At 40.6% G+C, this 19,278-nt stretch overlaps 1 protein-coding gene across 3 annotated transcripts in view; it reads left to right on the top strand.

Moving 5' to 3' along the window:
- ddah1 (dimethylarginine dimethylaminohydrolase 1) overlaps nucleotides 1–18,821 on the top strand; it is a 59,133-nt gene extending 40,312 nt beyond the window's left edge. For all 3 annotated transcript variants that reach the window (XM_068319548.1, XM_068319547.1, XM_068319549.1), the window contains 5 exons: nucleotides 2,671–2,770; nucleotides 4,761–4,834; nucleotides 8,968–9,087; nucleotides 14,698–14,841; nucleotides 17,742–18,821. In XM_068319548.1, coding sequence (XP_068175649.1) covers nucleotides 2,671–2,770; nucleotides 4,761–4,834; nucleotides 8,968–9,087; nucleotides 14,698–14,841; nucleotides 17,742–17,858 — 555 coding nt within the window. In that variant the 3' untranslated portion in view covers nucleotides 17,859–18,821. The remainder of the gene's footprint in view (nucleotides 1–2,670; nucleotides 2,771–4,760; nucleotides 4,835–8,967; nucleotides 9,088–14,697; nucleotides 14,842–17,741) is intronic.
- The last annotated feature ends 457 nt before the right edge of the window (nucleotides 18,822–19,278 follow it).

The raw sequence follows: 19,278 nt of genomic DNA, 5'->3' as shown, positions 1-19,278 counted from the left end.
AATTACACTAAGAATGTAATTCGTCTTTGTGTAGATCAGTGTATATCAGGCTGTAGCTAAACTATATACAAAAGACCATTACATCACAGTGCAAACTCAGTGCGCATTGGGGACCCAATTAAATTTTGTTGACAAGGTTCTAATGTAGATTTCTCCTCAGTTCTAGTTTGTTTTTTTTTCCAACAAAAGCATCTGTGCTTCTTTTTCTTTTTTTTTCCCTTTTTTTGAACACATCTTATTTTTCCATGGCCTAAATCTCTCATCAAAATTCATGAGCTGCATTTTTCTTGGGTCTGTGTGGAAAGAAAGCCTCATTGATGTTCTCTACCACATGCTGGTGATGCTCTCAAGTTTGTTTGGTTTTTTTTGGAAGTCTTTGATAGACAAGTCCAAGTCCAATCTCAGACTCTTGTCATCATAATGAATATTCTATAACCTCATTTTATGTAGAACATTACATTGCAACGTGTAAGAACTTAAAAGCATGCACTGTATTATTGTCACTCCATCTCTTGGCGTACAACACAAGCGCTGATGAATTCAAGACTGATCACCTTTAACAACCCATGGCTGCTCAGCGTGATGTAAAGCTTATTGCTATAATAAAGCAGACATGGAGGTGAAACAGTAATAATTAAGCGAGGAGCAGAGTAAGAGAAATGGCAGGTCTCTGTACAGGAAAGAGGAGTTATAAATCACCTGATTTCAGGAATAAATCAGAAATGAAAGAACCAAAAACTATGAGTGACTAAATTTTGCCATTGAGCATCTTTTCAAAATAATCACCAATCTCATAATGTTAACTTTAGCTTGGCTACAGAGCTCATATCATACTAACAAATGTTGATCCTGAGGTGCATGTGCTAACATTGAAAAATTTTAAATCTTGTGATTGGGGATTTCTGTGAAGTCATAACCAAAGATTCCAGATCAAAGTCTCATCAGGATGATTCGCAACTCATTACGTGCGCAAATCACCGAACGCAGCTCCCATCATTGCCACCCACACAGCAGACAAAGCAGATAACACTGTTGTCTATGTATGGGGGGGAAGGGGGCCATGGTGTCTCACATGGTACGGAGGGGCCTAGACACTCTGTGGGTCGCATCACCTCCAGTGATGTCACAGGAAATGCCAGAGGGATGAAGTAAAGCTACGCCATGCTGTCCTGCAGATTCCTGGTCGGACACCGCTGTGATAGCGGAGGCGCTGGCGCGACACAGATTAGTGGAAAAAACAAAACTAAAAAAAAATCAGCCGCTGATAATGACGGCTGACACACTTTGGTGTGAATGTGTGCGGCCGTGTTGTGAAAGGGGGTTTTAATTCTATACAATATGATTGGAGTATTAAATGCTGGTTGCCTGCTCAGATTATCTGCAGATATCTGCAAAACAAGCCAAATGGAAGGCAGAAGGTGTCTCTGTGATGAATCTGCTCTGCAAGAACAAAAAGAGTGAGAGGGATTAGCTGTTGCCTGTGCTTAATATACCTCATGCTGATGTTTTCTAAGCTTGCGAGGAGCTAGCGGTAAATCTGTGGGCACAGTTACTTAGAAAGGAAATGGTGTTTTTCCTGGTTGAATGAAGCAGACGGATGAGCAGGATGCCCGCCCGCGGTGCTGATGACACCCGGAGGCGGAGGATTTGATTGGTCTTTGGGTTTCAACCGTTGTCTTCCTGGAAAGTGAAGACAACGACAAAGGCATCAGTTCAATAAGCAGTCAGTGCTGCATCATCCTCCCTTCAAAATTATAATTAGTTTTTGTTGGAAATTAGATTAGACTTTCCTGTTTCAGCTTGCTTCATGTGTGCCCATGCATTCACCATCGTGTTCCTCTCAGAAACGCATACTACGCCTATCTACCTGGGTGACCTAACGGGCTCGACCGACCATTTATGAGGAGAAGCAGAAGCATTGGCCATAAGTCACCACAAACAGGCTGAGGTCATAGTCAGATAGAGCTCCTGGAAACAATGATACTCGCACTAACATGACCGGCATGACTGGAAAGTACTCCCACAGGAACCCCAAAAAACAGGACAGTAAAATCACACTGGGCGGTCAGACTGGGCGGCAGACCTGCCGAAGCCCAGCCAAAATAAGACCTGCCATGAGTCGGGTTTCCAGCTCAGCAGAGGCAACATGCAGGGAACGCATTTCATGATACATTGATACATGCTAAGCGTCCTGGGTGGAAGCCATCCTTTAACTTCCCACCAATCACCGCTCGGAATGGTCCAGCCAGAAAGTTTTATGTATAGTTTGTGTTGGTTCTCCAGAATGCCCATAGACGCTGCCTTGTAAATGTTTTAACATACTTCCTCCAAAATGATATCATTTCATGGCTCATTAAGATGATGTCATCAAAACCTGTTGGGGAGAAAAAGGTCTTTTTTTTTTTTTTTTTTCATTGGGCTCCATCTCCGGTTACCGTGAATTACTGCGCCTTCCAGAAATCCATTGAAAGTCTTCAAACCGATTTCCATCATCTTGTCAACAGATGTCTGATTAGAACTGGACCGCATTGCAATAATCCCGAAGATAGGAAATGCTGATGGTGTGGCCCATTTTGCCGGCGTGGTTAATTGTATGTCATTACATCCTTTTGTTTAATATCAGTAGATGCTTTATGTGTATTGGTGTTTGTGTCCCTGTGTTTGTTGTAGACGGAGGCAATAAAAGCAGCCCTGAAGGATTTGAATCTGAACATTGTGGAAATGGCAGACGAGAACGCTACGCTGGATGGCGGCGATGTGCTTTTTACGGGTAGGATGTGACCCAGTCAATTACCATCTTTTGTGTATTTCCTGCTACTCTTTGTGTCGGCCTTCTCTTGTGACCACTGGATGTTGGGGAATTCATGCTAAAGAACTGTTCAATAAGCTCTGAAGGCCATTTTACAGATTTAAGCATACTTTATTTTTTCATTGTGTTACTTGTGCATAGATGGAATGTACAGAAAAAATATAAAAAGACTTGCATGGATTCTCTCATCTGTATTCATGTATACTAAAGGTTGATACGCACAAGCCTGAAGTACATGGTCTGAAATGGAACCACCAGGTTTTATCTCTGCTGAAATACTAAAATGCTGTTGTTTGAAGCATGTGGTGTTTGCAGATGGGGGGGGTGGTGGTTGTGTTTTCACCATTGTCCGTTTTTCAGCCGGTTGGACAGTTTATCAGCAGGATAACACAAAAACTACCAAATGGATTTCAGTGAAACACACTTAAAGGATGTGCTAGAGCCAGAATAGACCTCAGCGGAGGAAGTTTTTATTTGTTTTTCTCAACCACTAAAGATACTTATTTTTTTCTTTTAATTTCACAGGAAATAATGAAAAAATTGGCTATTTTTGGGCTAAATTAGAAAAAAAACTTTTTAGTCCAACTGAAATATAAAAAAAAAACCTCTTAAGTTATATCTGACCAAACTAACAGCCAGTTGCGCAAATTAGAATACAATATGTTATACAAAACTCCACACTATAAAATGATAAAACCTGTTAATACATAGTAACCTCTCAAAACGTATGCAGATTTCTCCGTCACCACATTGTTCATAACACCTTTAAACTTTATCTAGGTTAAAGGTGTTTAATATCTTTTTTAGTATAAGTATAAGCTTGCTACCAGGTCTTGGTGGAAGTATGAACTCATTTTATTTTAAAAATCATCGTTTCAATATTCAATGTCTTGTAAACTTGAACAAATGAACAATAGATATCATAACAAAACATTCATATCTGTGGATCTTGCTTTCAATCCTCAATGTTCATTATGATTGCTCTTTCTGCTTTAGAGTTTACCCTTTTAAAGAAGCTACAAAACAGAAAATACTTTAGAGGACTGACTTAAAGTCTGTTTACGATTGGCTCAAAGGATTCTCTGGAAGCCATTTAACAAAAATGAGCTGTGCCGTGTTTTATTTGCTCATCCATTAATTCTGCACCTCAAGACACGTAATGTCTTGTCTTACATAATACACTTCAACCTTGGTTTATACAGTTATCCATTATCCTGGTAGGGAAAACTGATTCTGCATGATGAATTAACTACAAATGAGATTATGTTGTTGCTGTGTCCAAGCAGATCTGGGCCTCAGTAAGTGAACATACCATCCTGTATCTGCCTGTGTTTTGGGATCTTCCACACAAACATTCCTCTTTGTGACCTCAGTGACACTGGGGCCTCAACGCTCAAAGCAGAATTTACTGTTAAAACATGATGGGTAGCAAAAATGCTGTCATAACTGACAGTCGTATTTCATCAGGTAATAAACGTGTTGACTCTCTTCTCTCAAATGCAGGTCGTCTTCAAATGCAGGTCAACCTCCTCCACACTGTCCAGGTGGCTAGAAAAAAAAAAAAGATAGAACACTTAATTGGGTTTCTAGACACTTGGTTTGTAGTCCTGTTCCTTCCAGCTGAAATTGATTTCACATGGCAGGGCTAGAAACATTTCCTGTTGGCAGGGCCCATGCTCACGGCTCATTTTTTTTAAAGGTTCTGCAGCTACATTAGGAGCCCATCCCAGAGCTCAGTGTGCTTCTGCATCCTCGCCAGGCATTCTGGGCTTTGTCTGAATGTGCCCATCGTAGCTGGCGTCTCACACAGACATGCATAAAGAAAAAGCTGCTTGTTGTGTTGCTAATGTTCAAGGTTTTTAAGCTTTGCCACTGTAGAATTTTTTAGTTTTAAAATGTTGTGTGGATGTTTTGTGTTAACAAACTCTGTGGCATGTGGATCTTTCTTTAGGTCAAGAGTTCTTTGTGGGCCTTTCTAAACGGACCAATCAGAGAGGAGCAGAAATCTTGGCAGATGCTTTCAAGGTGAGTTTTGATACACAAGCATGGAATTTGACCAAACCACAATTGACTAAGTAAAAATTAAGTGCCTTTTTTTTCCCTAACAGAGGAAATATTTGGCTCTTAATCTGCTGAATGCTAATTAGCTATAGAGCAGCGTAAATCATCTTTCAAGAGAGGTTTTTTGCTCAAACTGTGTGCTGCAGTTTAAATGGAAACTGATCTGACAGTGTGGGCTGTAAACCCAAAAGAGTGACATAAAAATACACTAATAAATCAGGACATGCCACCACATGCAATTTATTTACGACCCTTTTGCTATATAATAATAAAAAAATGGGGACCATCGTAAAGTAAGTTGCATTCTATCAGCTTCAAGACAATATAAAATTGTCAGTCCAAAAGGGTCAAATGACATTGGAGCTAAAGTATATAGCATAAGCTACTGTGTTCGTTGAAATACAGAAAAGTGCAAATAAATGTTTTAACAGATATTTGAAATAAAAATGGCACAACCACCACTCTCTTCATAGGTCTCTTAGCAACAGGACTCAGATGTCATCAGTGTGAAAAGAAGAAATGGATAGTTTATCATTAATCAAATCTCCAGTCCAGGAAATTAATAGCATTATCAATCAATACCTCTATATTAATTCCTTTGAAGTTGAGATGTAACACTATTTGAGCTTAGTCATCTTTGATAAACTGTCAGGTGATCTCATAATTTATGAATTATTGCCCATGCAGAACGAACCTGATAAAGTTTATTCCCAAGACTTTCATTTTTTTCCCAGGATCTATTAAAAACACATCAGCCTTACCGGATTCCTTCATCGTGATGAATGCGAACGTTGTCGTGTTGCTCTAAATACTCCCCCAGCACAGCAGATTGGCTGAGTGCAGCTGCTTATTTAGCTCTGGCTAAAAAAAAAACACACAAAAAAAACTGCAATGCCAAGGAATTTTAAGAAATTACTGAGCCTGTTTTTCTAACTATATCATGTAATCATATGAACAAACAAGCTTTAGGATGAGTGCCACAGCAAAGGTAGGCAAATCAAAGTTCTAATGGGCAAAGACTTTGTTCAGTTTGGTCATTTAATGGGGCAACAACAACAAAATAAAACAATAAAACGGCTTTATCTGTAATTTGCAATCGGTGGATGACAGATCTTTGTCTATTTTTAATCCTATTTATTATCGAGGCTTTGTCTTTTTTTTATTCTCAACATATTGTCCTTTCCAGCTGCATTCTAATATCTTTGCACTCTGTTCTCCAAGATCAACAATAACCACCCACATGTGCCACACACATCCAAAAGAAATAGGCAAACTAGGAAGATTTAGGTGTCTGTCCTTCAGATTCATGGGTTGGGTCGCACATCCAGCACCTTATTCTGTCTTGTTTAATGTTATTGTAATCTTGAGTTTATTGGGTAGATTTATGTGTTTCCTGACAGACCATATCAAAAGAGAAACGGCTGCTGACACAAAAATTCAGAGGTGGTTGAAGAGTTCAACAAATTACGGTAACCTGAAGAGCTTCACTGGTGCGCCTCCATCCTCCCATCTGTATCTGATTTGAATTCCACATTGATTCCTCTGTGTTTTCTGTTATCTTTGATAAGAGAGGACTTAATGATGCATCTCTGGCAACGACACAGGGAAAAACTGTTTGAGCGTTCATGATTGTTTTTTCCGTTTTTTATCAGATCGGTTTGTCCTATCGCTGTTGTTTTTTCCTTTAATTATCAAATTAAGGATAATTTTGATGCCAGGTTTGTTTTGTGCTCAAAAACTGTGTGCAGATGTTGGATTTATTTATTCAAGACCCTCTCAGAGGTCAGGATAGATTGTGCCATCGTTTGAATGAGTTTCTTCTGTGAAGAAGCAGAACTGTGTTCTTTCCTCTTTAGCTAGAGGTGAGAATCCTAACTTCTGCTAAAAGCATATGGATATAAACACTGCTTAAGACCTCAATAAGGCTCAGTCTGATATGCTTTTGAGGTCACAGCATGGTAGCATATCAGCATTTTAGTGTAGATGAAAAGCAGCTCTGCCTCGCCTTTAATTCCCCAATGGATTTATCTTGATAAGGAGAAAAGTATGACTGGTACTTCTAATTTTACACCGCTACAAAACTTCCTCTCCATGGATAAGGAGTAAAGAAAGTTCAGATTGTGTAATTCCCAGTTGTCCCTTTGTATGCCAAACACGTGCCAAGGAAAAAGTTCAGGAAAACATCAAGGATGGAGGTATTTAGGTTTTTATGCATGATGAAAATTCAAGTGTTCTGTTCGGTCACGCTGATGTTTCAGTGAACCTTTAGAGCTTTAATTGAGCCAACGATGCATTGCAAATATTGACACAAGTCCTTAACGTACACTTGAATGGAAAATGTCACGCTGAAGTGTAAGTCGGAAAATGTATACAACACTTCATAGCATTTTATGAAGCTATAAGCTATAAAATCTCACTCAAAACATAGTCTGTGATTAAAAGAAACACACGGATGTCAGGTTGAAGTTGTTTTCTTAGGCAGAAGCCAAAATTTATACAGTCATATAAATGTAGTCACGCAGATTCAGGAAGGAAAGACCTCAAAATATAAGATTAAAGTCTCATAATTTCATTTTAATTTACATTACAGCTCAGTATCCGTTCAACATTTACAAACCTCCATAGGACAAAAATTCTCCAAGGCCTGACAGTATGTCTGACTGTCACCCACTGAGACCATGCTCAATCTATCAATGTATAAGTGAGAAATTGCTTTAGCCCAGTAAATCAAAGTCAAAACAGTCAGCCGGCTATGCCCTGCTATAATTCGTCAAATATGGACCTGGGGTTTCAATTCTTGCAAAAGGTTTCAAATTGTGTTTTAATGAATGGATCAGTCCAAAATCAGCTGTCAAAGGAGAGGGGATTAAAAGAATAAAAATAATACGACAGTATAGGCCTCTATATAGTGCTGCAGAATTAATCCTGTGTTGAACTAATATTGGCCGTATGTCAATCGGTACGGATGGAGTCGCTCAATGACTGTAGCCTTTATCCTTTGTATGACTTTAAAGGGCCTGGAAACACATACTGAGAACGATGCACAGCACTTTGGGATAAGAAACTTTTAGGCTTTTAGACTTTAAATGATATCTAGATATCCTAATAAGCAACCATGCACAGCTGTTTGTGAAACTATGACTCGTAGTAGTTTTTTTAAAGTCCATTTTATATCACCTGATTTGCACAATTCTTATTCCAAAAAATTTGGGTCAGGTATTTCAAAGTGTTCCCAAGCCCGTTTATTCACATCCTTTAACACAATCATGTGTTTCCCAATCTGGAATCTGTGTCTCATCCATGCACGCGAATGACTAAGTCGTCGGAGAATGTTTCTTAACCAATCAAGATGCTATCAGCCGCGGTATTTCCGTTTGACTCGCTTACCTGTGCGGGATTCCAAACAGGTGTTTTTCTGAGGAAGCCATGAATTTCCCAGGTTTTTGTTTCCACTGTCCCAACTTGTTTGGAAAGTGTTGCTGATGTCAAATTCAAAGGAAGCAGATATTTGCATATAAATCGTTGGAAGATCGTGAGGTGAAGCCATGCATAAAACATTAAGGATGTTGCCTTTTGTCTTTCCATTTGGCTTCATGTCAAGATATGAATAGATTTAACATCCTGCAACCAAATCTTAGTTGCTCTGCATTATCTCCATGAAACCTGGAGTCATTCACATCAAGCTTTCAACTTGAATATTTCCTCCAGCCTTGAGGAGCTCCACATCTTTAAAGGTTACATGGGCCCATTTCAGAATTGCGTAAAGTACAACTGTACAATTTACGTTACACCATTTAACTTACATAACATTGACTGCAGCGGCAGAACTTTAGGGTTTAAAAGGATTATGAAGTGAGACGCTGAGTTATCCCATCTGTCCAATCCAGTCCCACCTTTAGAAATTTAAAAAAAAAAAAATGCTATCATATGTGTGTGTTAGAAAACAGTTAACAGTGTATGTCAGTAGAACCAAGTTATTTTGATAATGTAAAGCTAAAGAGAGGCTCTATTGATTGAAATCACTCTAATTGTATGTCCTGTCCCATTTGCACGAAGGCCATCATGTTAGTCATGCTTCACTGGGTTGTGTGTTGCAGGATTACGCCGTGTCGACCGTCCCCGTGATGGAAGGGCTGCACCTGAAAAGTTTCTGCAGTATGGGAGGACCCGGCCTGATTGTCATTGGATCCAGTGAACCGGCACAGAAAGCGCTCAAAGTATGTTGGTTCTGCATGTGTGTGTCTATGTGTGTGTGTGTGTGTGTGTGTGTGTGTGTGTGTGTGTGTTGTATGTACAGTTAAAGCGTCATCCCATTGATTCACTTGGCCCAGCTGTAGTCATAGAAACCACAGAATCGATGGAGTGGCATTGTTTGCAGAACTGTGACGCACATCGATGCAGCTGGCTGTTTCTTTGTTTTGTTTTTCGATTCTGGGGTTGATTCGACTCATTCCGTATGAACGGCCTTGTGCCCCCCCACCCCCCGCATTCTGCGAAGCGTTCAGCAAGAATAACACTACAAGACAGGACATCACACACAACATGATTCAGAGCAAACTCCACTTACTTACAGCATGATTGCTTCTCCCCACTCCCCAGCGCATCCAAACCCCACCTGCCACCTTCATCCCCACGCGTTAATTTATATTTTCGGCTAATCTGATGCGATCGCCGGTAGCGCTCATATACTCCAGCTTTAATGACAGAAGTGTTGTCCCTCTATTAAACAGCTTGAGTTCATTACTGCGGAGCGTCTGAATCGATTCGGCTCGCAGCAATGGCGAAAAAACAAACAGAAATAAACTACAGGAGGTGGATGTAGAGGCAGTTAGCACCTTGGAGGAGAGAAAATAATAAATCTGTGCTCATCCCTATGATGTCATAACCCTACCATCGCCTTATAAGACAACTTGTAAAATGCCACACATGGCTGATCTATTGTCAAATATGTAATAACACATTAACATATCTTAGACAAACATGATCTATATCTAATCTAAATAAGGATGAGCTCGAGCAACATGTACCTCTAGCTTCAGCAGATCTTCCTTGGTGGAACTTTTCACATGCCGGTTAGTGTGATAGCACCCCCTGCTGGCCATGTCCAACACAAGCGTCCTTCTATTGATGCAAAAAGTCAGTCTCTCTCTCTCTCTCTCTCTCTCTCTCTCTCTCTGGGGCAATTAAATCCAGACCATCTTGACAGGACATCCTAATGAGCAAAGTCGTTGAAAGAAGCCTGAGCCCAGACTTGTTGGTTTTGCAAGCACGTTTGAAATGTCTAAAAAGCACACAAGTACACAAGAATCTAAACACAAAACACATGCACTAATTGATTTTGTATTCCAGCATTCACTCATTAAGATTCTTGCCTGTTTGATCACCCCGGGAATTAACGTCTGCAATGAGGAGTGGCCGTGAGCGAGGCTTAATGACAGGCTGCTCACTTTCTAATTACGGCTTACGTCACCTACTGTTACAGCAATTAGCTCCTGTTTTAGAGGCCTTTTTTAACAACCCCGGGTTTGTAATTAGGTAATGTTCTCATTTTGAGGGAGTGCAAGATCATTAATGTTAGTTTAATGAATTCAAAGTGCTTGTTTTGTTTTGTTTTTTTTGGGGGGGGGGGTTGTTGATGTAGCTCCCATTCCAGTGAGGCTCCTTGCCTGTAGGACAGAAATGCTTGGTGCGAAAATAAAATCGGAGCTAGCTCCATTTTGTAGAATGATCTCCGATGAGAAAGGAGGACCTGACTTGTGTTTAGAGTTAAACTTCTCTTTGTTTATGTGACATCTGCTCAATTTTACTCTTGTCTTTGTTTGGCTCGGTTTCTGTCTGGGATTTATTCAACAAATGAGCGTCAGTGCTGACAATGTAAATCCGTGTAGACCGGGCTGTTGTCTCCTGTCTGTGTTTAGCTCTTCCAAGGATGAGAAAACTCGCTGAACGGATGGATTTTGTCATCCATCTGCTGTTGTCGCTGCCAAGCTTCGCTTATGAAGTCATCATCCCGAAATATCGCCTCTGTCAGAGCCTGCGGCACCCACTCCCTGTTCTCTCGCACACATCATTCATCCCCTATAGTTAACTCGGGTAGCGCTCTCGCTCCCCGATCGGGGCCCTGGACCCAGCCCTGTTTGATTCATTAGGTCATTACGCCCTCTTGGTCATGGTTTGAGCTTCACCTCAAGGATGTTTGCACACCAGAGGAGCTCTTCTGGATTATGAGGCGCTAACGCCGTGAAGGTTGTTTTCAGGTCGGTCCGGATTCAAACCATGAAACATAACGCTCGTACAGATAAGCAGATAAGCTCTAAAATAACAGTTTGCTTTTTGATTAAATTAGATTTTTTATTTCCCCACATATAAACTGATGATTTATGGGTGTGTTTAACATCGAGATGAGAATGGCTTTGGAGGATTATGCGTCCTTTGCCTTTATCGTGTAGAAGCAGTCGTTCGCTGGTGCGGCTGCGCTTCAGGCGGTAGAGTGGCCGCCTGCTTATCGGAATGTCAGTGGTTTGATCCCCAGCTCCTGCAGCCTACAAGATACTGAACCCCAATTTTCTTGGTAGCCGAAGGGCAGTCCGCTGGGACGGGTCAAGTACAGAAAATTAATGTGACTACATTTCCTCATTGGGTTTAATAATTGCAATTTCACTTTCATAATTCAGGATGTTAACATATTTTCAACTTAAAATTCACGGGAAATTCAGCCGAGGCCGATGTTATTTAGTGGCTTGACATTAGGATGGCGTGAGTTTAGGTAAGTATGTAAAGCAGATGTGTAATTATATCATAAAGGAAGCCATGGATGGCATTTGGGTTGACCACAGATTCAAACAGAGCTGTTATCGTATCATAAATTCCAGTTTGTTTATGCGTAGGATAATTAAGAAAAAATGTGAATCATCGGAGGACATGTTCTTAATTCTGTTGTTTCCTCGGCGTTATCAGAGGTCCTTTGAATCCTCCTCCTCCTCCTCCTCCCAGGCTTCTTCCATCCCCTCCCTACAGGGGGTGCAATAGAAACTAATAATATTTCCTAATTGAATTTTGTTTGGAGGAGCCATAACAAACAAACTTTTATTGTACATCAACAGGAAGCTATTTCAGTTTAATTTCCTCTCTAGAGTATGAAGCTTCCTCAAGAAGAATTTGCGTGTGTAGCTTGTTGTTGTCCATCAGTAAAAAAAAAAAGAATTGTTAAACTTTTAAGGGCTTCCTGGGAAGGATTACTACAATGGGTATTAAAAATATTCCTACTAGAAGCCAGAATAAGGATCATGCGAATGATCACGGGGGATGGCATCAGTCCCGGTACATTGTCGGAGTTGAATAACTCAAGATTGTCATTGCCCAGGGGGAACTTTATTGCCCTCAAGTAAATATTTTGTTTACTGGAGGGTTGCTGCCCAGTTACCACTCCGTGTATGGTTTCCTGTTCCTAGAGACTTTATCAAGGGCCAAGACAACTACGTAGAGGAGGCCTTGTTGTTCTTTTTTTGTTGCCAGGCAAACAAACTGGTTAGTAAAAGCTAATATTAACACATCTTCAACACCAAAAAGGTGCACTAGCGAGGAGCGCGGCCTTCCATCGACTGGTTGCACCCACTGACATTGGGCAGAGCACCAATTTTTTTGGAAGGATTTAATTGCATTTCATGGATCAGAACTTTACACAAAGTGCTTTGAAATTATGCTGCGGGACATTTCCCTTAAGCCCTAAATAGCTTTTCTTCTCGTTTTTTTTATTAAGAAAATATGACGTTCCAGAAACAGAGCCGAGCAAGAACGACTGTGATCTTTGGTGGAGTCGACGTTTAGTCTCCGCTGTACCACTCCTAATCCCCCTGTGTGTGAGATACCGTGTTGGCCGTCACGCACAGAGACTGTGTTTTCATTTAGGGCAGCTGCATATCGACTAACACGCCCACAAGTGACCTGGGAATGCGTCTGGTTTGGTTACACACACACACACACACACACACACACACACAGCATGAACTCCACCCTGCAGCCCTGCGGTGTCAAATGTAATGCAGTTAATGTGAATTATTTTGCATCACCGATGATTTGCACGTAGAGATGGAAGGTTTTGCTGATGCTTTTTTGAATGTTACACATTCAACACACAACTGTTGTGTGTTGAATGGGATGTGCCACCGTACTTAAGGCAATGCTTTACATACTTTGACATTTTAATTCGAAATGGTGTGTTTAACCAAAACCTTGGTTGAAAATAAAACATAAATAATGGTATCAAAATAATGTGGGGGGAAAAAAAGCAAGATTTGTGTTCTTTTGTGTTGTTATAATAGTGCGCTAACCAGCTAGTGCCAGCAAGTCCTGTCTTGTAGTACCACTTTTAACCTCTAGAGGTGCTATTCTCCATAGAAAAATGGAATTGCACATCTTTTGCTGATTGAAACAAGCTTACTCAGCCTTATTAACTCATCATACAGTGAGATTCATTTAATTAAGACTTTTATAAACTGGCTTCAATGGGCTCTGTAAAATGAAGCACTACATTCATAAATTAAGACGATTATACTATCAAGACTAATATGAATTATTTCTCAGCTTTAACTGTTAGATATTTCTGACATTGAGTGAATGTGATGAGTTAGAGTTACAGTGTTAGCATAGATGTCTGATATAAGGCATGCTTTTGTTTGCATGTGCGTGTGTATGTGTGTGTAAAACTATAATTTTGTGTTTGCTTTACACACTGCTCACGCAAGATTACTGTTCCATTTAACAAGTCCAGTCCTGTGACATGGTTTTTCATATTCGGTGACGTGATTTACCGCTCGAACTGACTCCACAATCCATCTTCACTTTACCCCGACCGAGCAGCACTTCTTCATATTAGTGTGTAAGTCACACAGGAAAAGGTCTCTCCTGTCACGGTCAACACGCCAGTCCTCCCAGTGGCAACAGACCCAGTCGCTAGGCGGTGAAATGAAAACATTTTCACTCGGCGTGCTCATAAACTGCACATTTGTAGATTTTTTTTTATTTTTTTTTTCATCATATTCATTCACAATCATTCCTGGAAGTGTTTTTCCTTTGGAGTTAATGAAGTTAAATTAATGAACTATTAGGGATCCATAGACTTTCTTTGAATTTTTTGTCATCATTTCATCCCTTTTTTATTATTGTTATTATTGCTATTAATTATGTGAATATTCTTAATGTTATTAACAAGCCATTGTACAAATGAGATACAAGGTATTAGTTCAAAGGCAACAAAATAAATCAGACAGGAGGCGTCTATGTGGGGAAAATCTCGCTTCTGAAAATACTTCCTCTGAATGTTGTCACACTGGATTTTTTTTTTTTTTTCAACATGCTTTCCACCTCCCCTCCCCTTCTCGTCTCTGAGGTATCCGTCCACAGATGTTCTTCTCATAAACATTAAGAGGCACCTGCCTCTCCTTTGGTCATAACATCCTCACCCCCCCCCCCCCCCGACTTCCACTTGGCAACACGGGTGTCTTCTCACCCCCCCTCCCTCCGCCGCCACCACCACCACCACCACCTCCTGTCCCACCTTCAGCTCCTTCAGATTACATAAATAACATGACATCTGCTTTGAAAGAATGTCTGTCTGCTCCTGCATTCTCCATTAACCCCCCCCTCCCACCATACCCCCCAATCGGAATCTCCATTCTCGCTCAAACTGATTCTTTTCTGAATATTTGTCCCTCAGAAAAACCATGTGGACACCCACAACCTTGTTGCTTGGTTACCTGAATGTGTGTTTCTTATCTGTGTGTGTGTGTGTGTGTGTGTGTGTGTGTGTGTGTGTTTGTGTGTTTTAGACCATGCAGCAAATGAGTGACCATCGCTACGACAAACTGACCGTTCCTGATGACGGCGCTGCGAACTGCATCTACATGAACCTACCTAACAAGGGGCATGTGCTTCTGCACTGCACCCCAGAGCAGTATCCAGAGAGCGCAAAGGTAAACACACACACACACACATGCACACACACACACACACACACACACACACACACACACACACACACTTTATGCATTCAATCATGAGGTTGTACATTTGAAGAAGGAAATACAGTACATTGTGGGCAGTTAAACGGCTAATGTCCAGATCTGAGACAAATTATTGGATGTAAAGTTCTGCAAAAAAACACCACCAAACAGGAACTTTCAGTTCGATGTGACAGATGAGAGAGAAAGGGGGCCAGAAAGAGATTTAAAGCTTGAATAATCAATATTTTCCTACACGAAATTCACTATCTCTGGCTTTCTTTGCTTACTATACTTGTACGTATTTGTGCTGTCGTCTGTAAAATAAGGCTAAAACTGTATGCAGTATTAAAGATGCATTTTTGACTGCAGCCATCAAAGTGAAAATAAAATGGCTTTCTGTCAAAGAGAGAGAGAGAGAGAAGAAAAGTCTCCTATTTGCACTTATTTGCATTGTATTTGCCAAGTTGGGACTATTTCAAAAACTCATTAGAAAAATCCTGAAAGATTTTTTTGGGCTCATTTAAAAGTGGGTCCCCTCATAGGAACTGCTATTCTGTCACCACATGAACACCTCAACCATCATCAAGTTTCTTTTTCACATACGGTCACCTGATTGAAAACGCCATTGAGAAAATGCATCTCATTTCCAGAGCAGCTCACAATGATTGACATGTTATTGTCTCCCTTTATCTGTTGGGTGTTTTTGAATTGTAAGGAGTCGCTTTGTTATTTAGATGTTTTGGGGTCGCTCCACACCCACAACCAGTCAGAAGGATCCCCACAGGATCAAGCCCAGCACCCTGAGATCGTCAGAGACAGTGCTCAAACCTCAGAATGTACTCTGTGGTCTAAACCCCAACCTCCGTCGGCTATTTTTAGAAGGAAGAATTCACAAAATTATGCGTTTTTGGACTTCCACAGCAAAGTCTCAGTTTCTTCCAGGAAGAATAAGTGAGGGAATTCAACTGGAGCATGATGAAAATCTATTTGTGTAACTCACGCTTCCTGCTTTGGTAGCACCTTTTAATGGACCATTTGGAGCAATATTTGAGAAATGTATGTTTGTTCCATGAGCCAGTTTCCTTTCTGATGTTTGAGCCCATCTAGAAATTGGCCTGGAAGCCACACAAGCCCGTGTTTAAGTTAAAGAAAGTGGAAAAAAAAAAACCAACTTATACCGCAAGACATAACACAGGCGGTAAAACTGCAGGGATGGTTTTATCAGGTCTGACCATCAGCCAGTCTACAGTTGGTACTTTTCCCAGGAGAAGTTGTTCCCCCGATGAGATGTGGAGATTTCTGAGCACAATCAGTGATGTTCTGCAAGACTCTTGCTTGCTTTTCCAAATCCAAACATCGCCTGTCCCGATCTCCGGCCTATTTTTAGTCTCCTTGTGAAGTTACATAACAGTCCCATATTAACAAGCACGGGGGGGGGGGGGGGGGTCATGAGAGGGGTTTGGCAGGGCCGGAGGAGGTGGAGACGGGACATCTTTAATGGTTTAGCAGCGCCGACCGCTCCAGAGGGGCTCAGTTTTTGGAGATAAAGAAACCGAGAAGACAAAAGACCCGGTGAAAAGTGGAAACCCCTACTGTGTGAAACCATGCCAACACATAAATCTCAACCACAGTAGTGAAAACTCGGCTTGAAACATTTAAAAAAAAAAAAAAAAAAATTTAAATGGGGGGGCTTCTCTGGAGGGGATGTTATGTTGTTGTTCTGGGGCAGTTCTAACCTTCCCTGAGCTGAACTCCTGATCATGTGGTGGAAGGTTTTTGGATGGAGGCGTCGCTCACTCCCTCCGTCTAAAGTATCTAAGCATGTGTTGGATGGATTTCCAGACAGATGATGAAGGTTGCCAGAGGATCTGACTTCGTTGATCCCCCCCCCCCTCTCCATCTTCACTTTGAAGTCCACATATTTCTTTTTAATGAAATGTCTCCATTCTTTGTCGTGGCCAAGAAAACTCAGTCTACACATTCATGGTACCCAGAAGATGACTGGCCATATGGTTCTCTTGACTTTTCATCGAGTGCTACCATGGGGCTGGATATTCAGTGCATTGCAATAAGATCACTTTAATTTCAATCTGGAGAGACTAGAAAGTGTTGCAGGAGGTTCCTCCTTGAACAACTTCATCAGAGGAGCTTCTGATGATGATAGATCTTGCTAAACTGAAATGACTGAATGACAAGGATGGGCTTACAAATGATTGGTTGACAGGATGATGGATGAATGCCTGGAATCATGGGAAAGTCATCCATTTTAGCATCATTACGCTCAAATATGTGTGAATGCATTAACTGTTAAAGTGTTACAAGAAAGAGCATGATGGTGCAGTGAAGTGTGTCGGGTAGAAAAGAGGTTAAAGGCTTTAGATTGTGGTCACTTTGAACATGGCGACCAATTCACCAGGATCTGCGTCAGCCGTATGGCGACACAAGATAAGAATTCTTTTAATTCGTGGCTTTGGCTTCAATGTGTCCCAAGCAAGGGACTGAGAAGGAGTTGAAGGAGAAAAAAAATACCCTGGTTTGGAAGTGCTGTCGGAAAACTCTGGTTTCCTTCTGAAATCTCGTCCATAGGGTGTCGCGTGGCTTTATGAGGGTCGTTTGAAAATGGCGTAATCGTTCTCACCCACTTTTTCTCTTCACATATTTCTTGACTTTGTGTTCTACTTCACATTTTGAGTCTCTTTAGTAGCACAGGACTTTACAGGAAGCACAAGTTTCCCCCTTTTTTAAAAAAAATCTTGTTGTAGCACGCAGGTGAGCATGATCTGGATTCCCAAAGAGATCATAACTGGTCTTATATATATATATATATTTATTTTTTTTCCAATGACATCCTCACTTTTTGCTTCCCACAGGTGTTCGAGAAGTTGAAGGACTACACACTGATACCTTTGTCCAACTTGGAGAAGGTCAAAGTGGACGGAGCCCTCACATGCTGCTCTGTGCTGATTAATAAGAAGGCCAACATGTAAGCACACTAACCGGGGGGGGGGGTCTTGGTACATTGAAACCAAGCAGTCTTTATCCAATCACCAAGGATATTGAAGTTTATCATAACTAGTTAGAGGAAGGATGTGGAAGTTTGTTATTACCGAGGGGTCAAAGAAGATAAAAATCCTAGTGCCCTAAAACATCCTAATTATGTCAAATGTCTTAAAGTGTGGGAATAGTTGAGTTTAGGTAACACACCAGTAGTTTTAGGTTATCACGGCCTCCCCAAGAAGACTTGGTACATTATAAATTGATCATGTATGTTTGTCCGATGTAATGATGGAAGAGCTGATTCCATGACAAAAGAGGTGTAGGTTTGAACCTTATCCTGGTATTCTACAACAATTAAAGCAATAGGCCTTCAAAACTAAACGGGATCTATTTGATTATTTGTGTCACCATTGAAAGTTCTTAATGTTGTTTTATGGAGTGTATAACTGACACTGACATCTACACTGGGTATTTACATTGTCTATCTTCAGCCTTTTTGAACAGCAATTACTTTTTGTTTATGTGATGTGATTGGAACTGTAAGGTTGAAATAAAATTCTACCCCTGCTATAAAATGAAGGTAAATGAATTGAATATTAAGGTCATGCTGATTGTATGTAATTTGAAAACCACTGACAGACTTTTTACATTGTTTCACTTTTGTTAAAGATGCCTCTTTGGAATGATTGCAGGAGCATCGGTATTAATTTTCTTGTTATTGATATTGAAGTTATTACCACTGGGACCTTAGGTGCTGTACTTTTCATGACTACTGCTCACTGATTGTTGCTATGACTCTTACGGTACCAGAGAAGAATTAAACTGATCAGAAATTGCCACTAGAGAGAGAGAGAGAATGTTGACTTAATCTTAAAGGACCATTTTTCTGTGTTTGGATTGAAAATGAAGTCATCCTTTATACATAAGAGAAATAAAAAATTTTGTGTTGGAAATCTGCTTTCATTTATAGCATGAACAAATATTGAATTTAGTCACAACACCTGGGCTAATAAAATACCTGTGACGTCATTAGTACTGATACAGAAAGCACAGAAGTTTTCTGATGCCACTTGTTCTGCCAGTCTTGTTTATTACACTTGTTATCCTCCCCTAAAAAATGAAAAACCAGATTAAATGAATGCAACTTATTCCACAAAAATCCAACAGCACCAAATGTGGCTGCGCAAAACGTTTCTATGTGTTCACCGTTGTTGCTGCCAGGAGGATATTACAGGATGTTAATGAGCTCAGTCTTCACGGTCTCACCTCGGCCGTTCACCCTTAAGGCCTGTGGACGCAGCATGCATAAAAATTTAAATACATAGTTAATATATCATACATGTTTAAGGCCATCACATCTGAAACCGTGTTGTTTCTCAAAATGATTGTAAGGGAAAGTTGAGGAAATGA

Source organism: Antennarius striatus, chromosome 7 (genome assembly GCF_040054535.1).
Source record: "Antennarius striatus isolate MH-2024 chromosome 7, ASM4005453v1, whole genome shotgun sequence".
Taxonomy (NCBI): domain Eukaryota; kingdom Metazoa; phylum Chordata; class Actinopteri; order Lophiiformes; family Antennariidae; genus Antennarius; species Antennarius striatus.
The sequence above is the reverse complement of the archived record's forward strand: the minus strand, read 5'-3'. Positions and strand labels throughout refer to the sequence as shown.